At 49.9% G+C, this 2,500-nt stretch overlaps 1 protein-coding gene across 1 annotated transcript in view; it reads left to right on the forward strand.

The window, feature by feature from the left end:
* prkcq (protein kinase C, theta) overlaps nt 1-2,500 on the forward strand; it is a 10,147-nt gene that overhangs the window by 5,060 nt on the left and 2,587 nt on the right. The window contains 6 exon segments of the mRNA XM_083692052.1: nt 271-400; nt 630-739; nt 902-1,019; nt 1,212-1,390; nt 1,498-1,671; nt 2,224-2,315. Coding sequence (XP_083548178.1) covers nt 271-400; nt 630-739; nt 902-1,019; nt 1,212-1,390; nt 1,498-1,671; nt 2,224-2,315 — 803 coding nt within the window.

Genomic DNA, 2,500 nt, shown 5'->3' on the forward strand with positions numbered 1-2,500 from the left:
GAACAGAACAGGAGATGCAGAAACAGACCGACAGGAGTTGTGTTATGAGTATTGAGTGTCAAGAATAGAACAAGGATAGTTTTTTGTGACCTTTTACTTCACTAAACATCAACAGCCATTCTGACTCTACTTCCTGAACGGTGTTTCTATGGTAAAGAGCCTGGGGAGGTGTGTTGTGGTGTGTTGTGGTGTGTTGTGGTGTGTTGTGTTGTGTTGTGGTGTGGTGTGAGGTGCGTTCAGGTGACACAGTGTGTTCTCTGTGTGTTGCAGATCCACAAGGAGCGCTTTAAGATCGACATGCCCCACAGGTTCAAGGTGTACAACTTCAAGAGCCCCACATTCTGCGAACACTGTGGAACTCTGCTGTGGGGGCTGGCCAAGCAGGGACTCAAGTGTGAGGGTGAGGAGAGGAGACCCCCCTAGTGACATCATCACAGTACCCCAACACATCACACTAAAATGTCACTTATCAAGTCAGACATCCACCCAGTACTCCAATCACATCATAACATCATAATCACCAAACATCATAACATTGTGTGTAGATACAGGTGTGTGTGTGTGTGTGTGTGTGTGTGTGTGTGTGTGTGTGTGTGTGTGTGTTATAACCCTGTGTGTTGTCCGTACAGAGTGCACTATGAACGTCCATCACAAGTGCCAGAAGAAGGTAGCCAACCTCTGCGGGGTCAACCAGAAATTGATGGCTGAAGCACTAGCCATGATCGAGAGCAAGCAGCAGGTCAGAAAGAAATGTTTGTTTGTTTTATTCATGAACAAGGAATCTGACACAGCAGCACCACGCATGCAGACGATGGAAAAAACGTAGACTGTAAAAATGCACGTTACGGCATTGTCTCTTATTGGGAGTTTTTAATATGTATGTCATGCTTTCCTCCTATAGGCCAGAGGCTCCAGAGAGAGCGAGATCATTGGTCGAGAGGGCCCGGTGGGCATCGGCCAGGCAGGCATGGTCAGGGAGCCCTCGGGTTTAGCTCTGATGGCAGCCGCCGCTCGGAAAGGTGAGACCGTCCGGCAACATCCTTATTCCACTGATGCCAAAACAACCACTCAATGCCATGACAAACCATCATAAAATGAATACGTAACAATGTACAGGTATGGTCCCAAAAACTGGAATTGCAGTCTCACCACCTGTTGACCTACATTCTCCCTCTCCCCTCTCCCCCTTTTGTCTCCCCCCCTCTCTCCAGATGTGCAGGGTATATCGTGGGACGGCCCTGCAGAGGGGGACCGGCCTATCCCTGAGGAGGAGGAAGTGGTCGAGGACTCTGAGGCCCTGTACGCCGTCCCCCGGAAAGACCACCTCCACAAGTTCACCATCGACAACTTCATCCTCCACAAGATGCTGGGCAAAGGCAGCTTTGGCAAGGTACCCCAGAGAGAGAGAGAGAGAGAGAGAGAGAGAGAGAGCACCAGACTGGTTTGTGGTTTTCGAGACAGTGCTCTGGCGTATCATTTGTATGTGTGTGTTTCTAGGTGTTTCTCGCCGAGCTAAAGAGCTGTAGTCAGTTCTTTGCGGTGAAGGCCCTGAAGAAGGATGTGGTTCTGATGGACGATGACGTGGAGTGTACCATGGTGGAGAGGAGGGTACTCTCTCTGGCCTGGGAACACCCATTCCTCACACACCTCTACTGCACCTTCCAGACCAAGGTAACACACACATCACACACACACACACACTTACACACACACACACACACACACACACACACACACACGCACGCACACACACATACACACAAACGCACGCGCATACATACATGTGGGGGGACATGCAGCGTTCGGCCTGTAGAGGGAGCTACAGGACCGTGGCCAGGGTTACGGAAGCGAGGCTTTGTTGCGCACCTGTTGCGAATGAAGCCTCGTTAACGAAATGGTTTAAGATGTGTGTGCCTCTGCTTTCGAAGGAGGAAGGGCTGGAAAGCCAATGACTGGAAAGTCGACCAAACAACTAAATAAATGGGACCATTCCCTTCATAACACTGCGTCCGCCTCTGTGTACAACGGATCCCGTTACAGTGCTGCATGTCCCCCCACAATACACATACATACACACACACACATACACACAAATGCACGCGCATACATACACATACACACACACACACACACACACATACACACACACAAACGCATGCGCACACATCCACATGCACGTACATGTACACATGTTTTTATTGATGCGCCTTGTGCTTGTAACAGGAGAACCTGTTCTTCGTGATGGAGTATCTGAATGGAGGGGACCTCATGTTCCACATTCAGAGCTGCCACAAGTTTGACCTGCAGAGATCAACGTAAGCCAACTGAAGACAAACATACACACATACACACACACACCTCCTCCCTTCCCTCTCAGGAAATCACACTATCCCTCATTTCATGTATAGTAACTCTCTCTCTACTCTGTCCCCCCTTCACTCCACTCATCACTCCTCTCCTCTCCTCTCCTCTCCTCTCCTCTCCTCTCCTCTCCTCTCCT

The sequence above is a fragment of the Argentina silus genome, assembly GCF_951799395.1.
Source record: "Argentina silus genome assembly, chromosome: 20".
Lineage (NCBI taxonomy): Eukaryota > Metazoa > Chordata > Actinopteri > Argentiniformes > Argentinidae > Argentina > Argentina silus.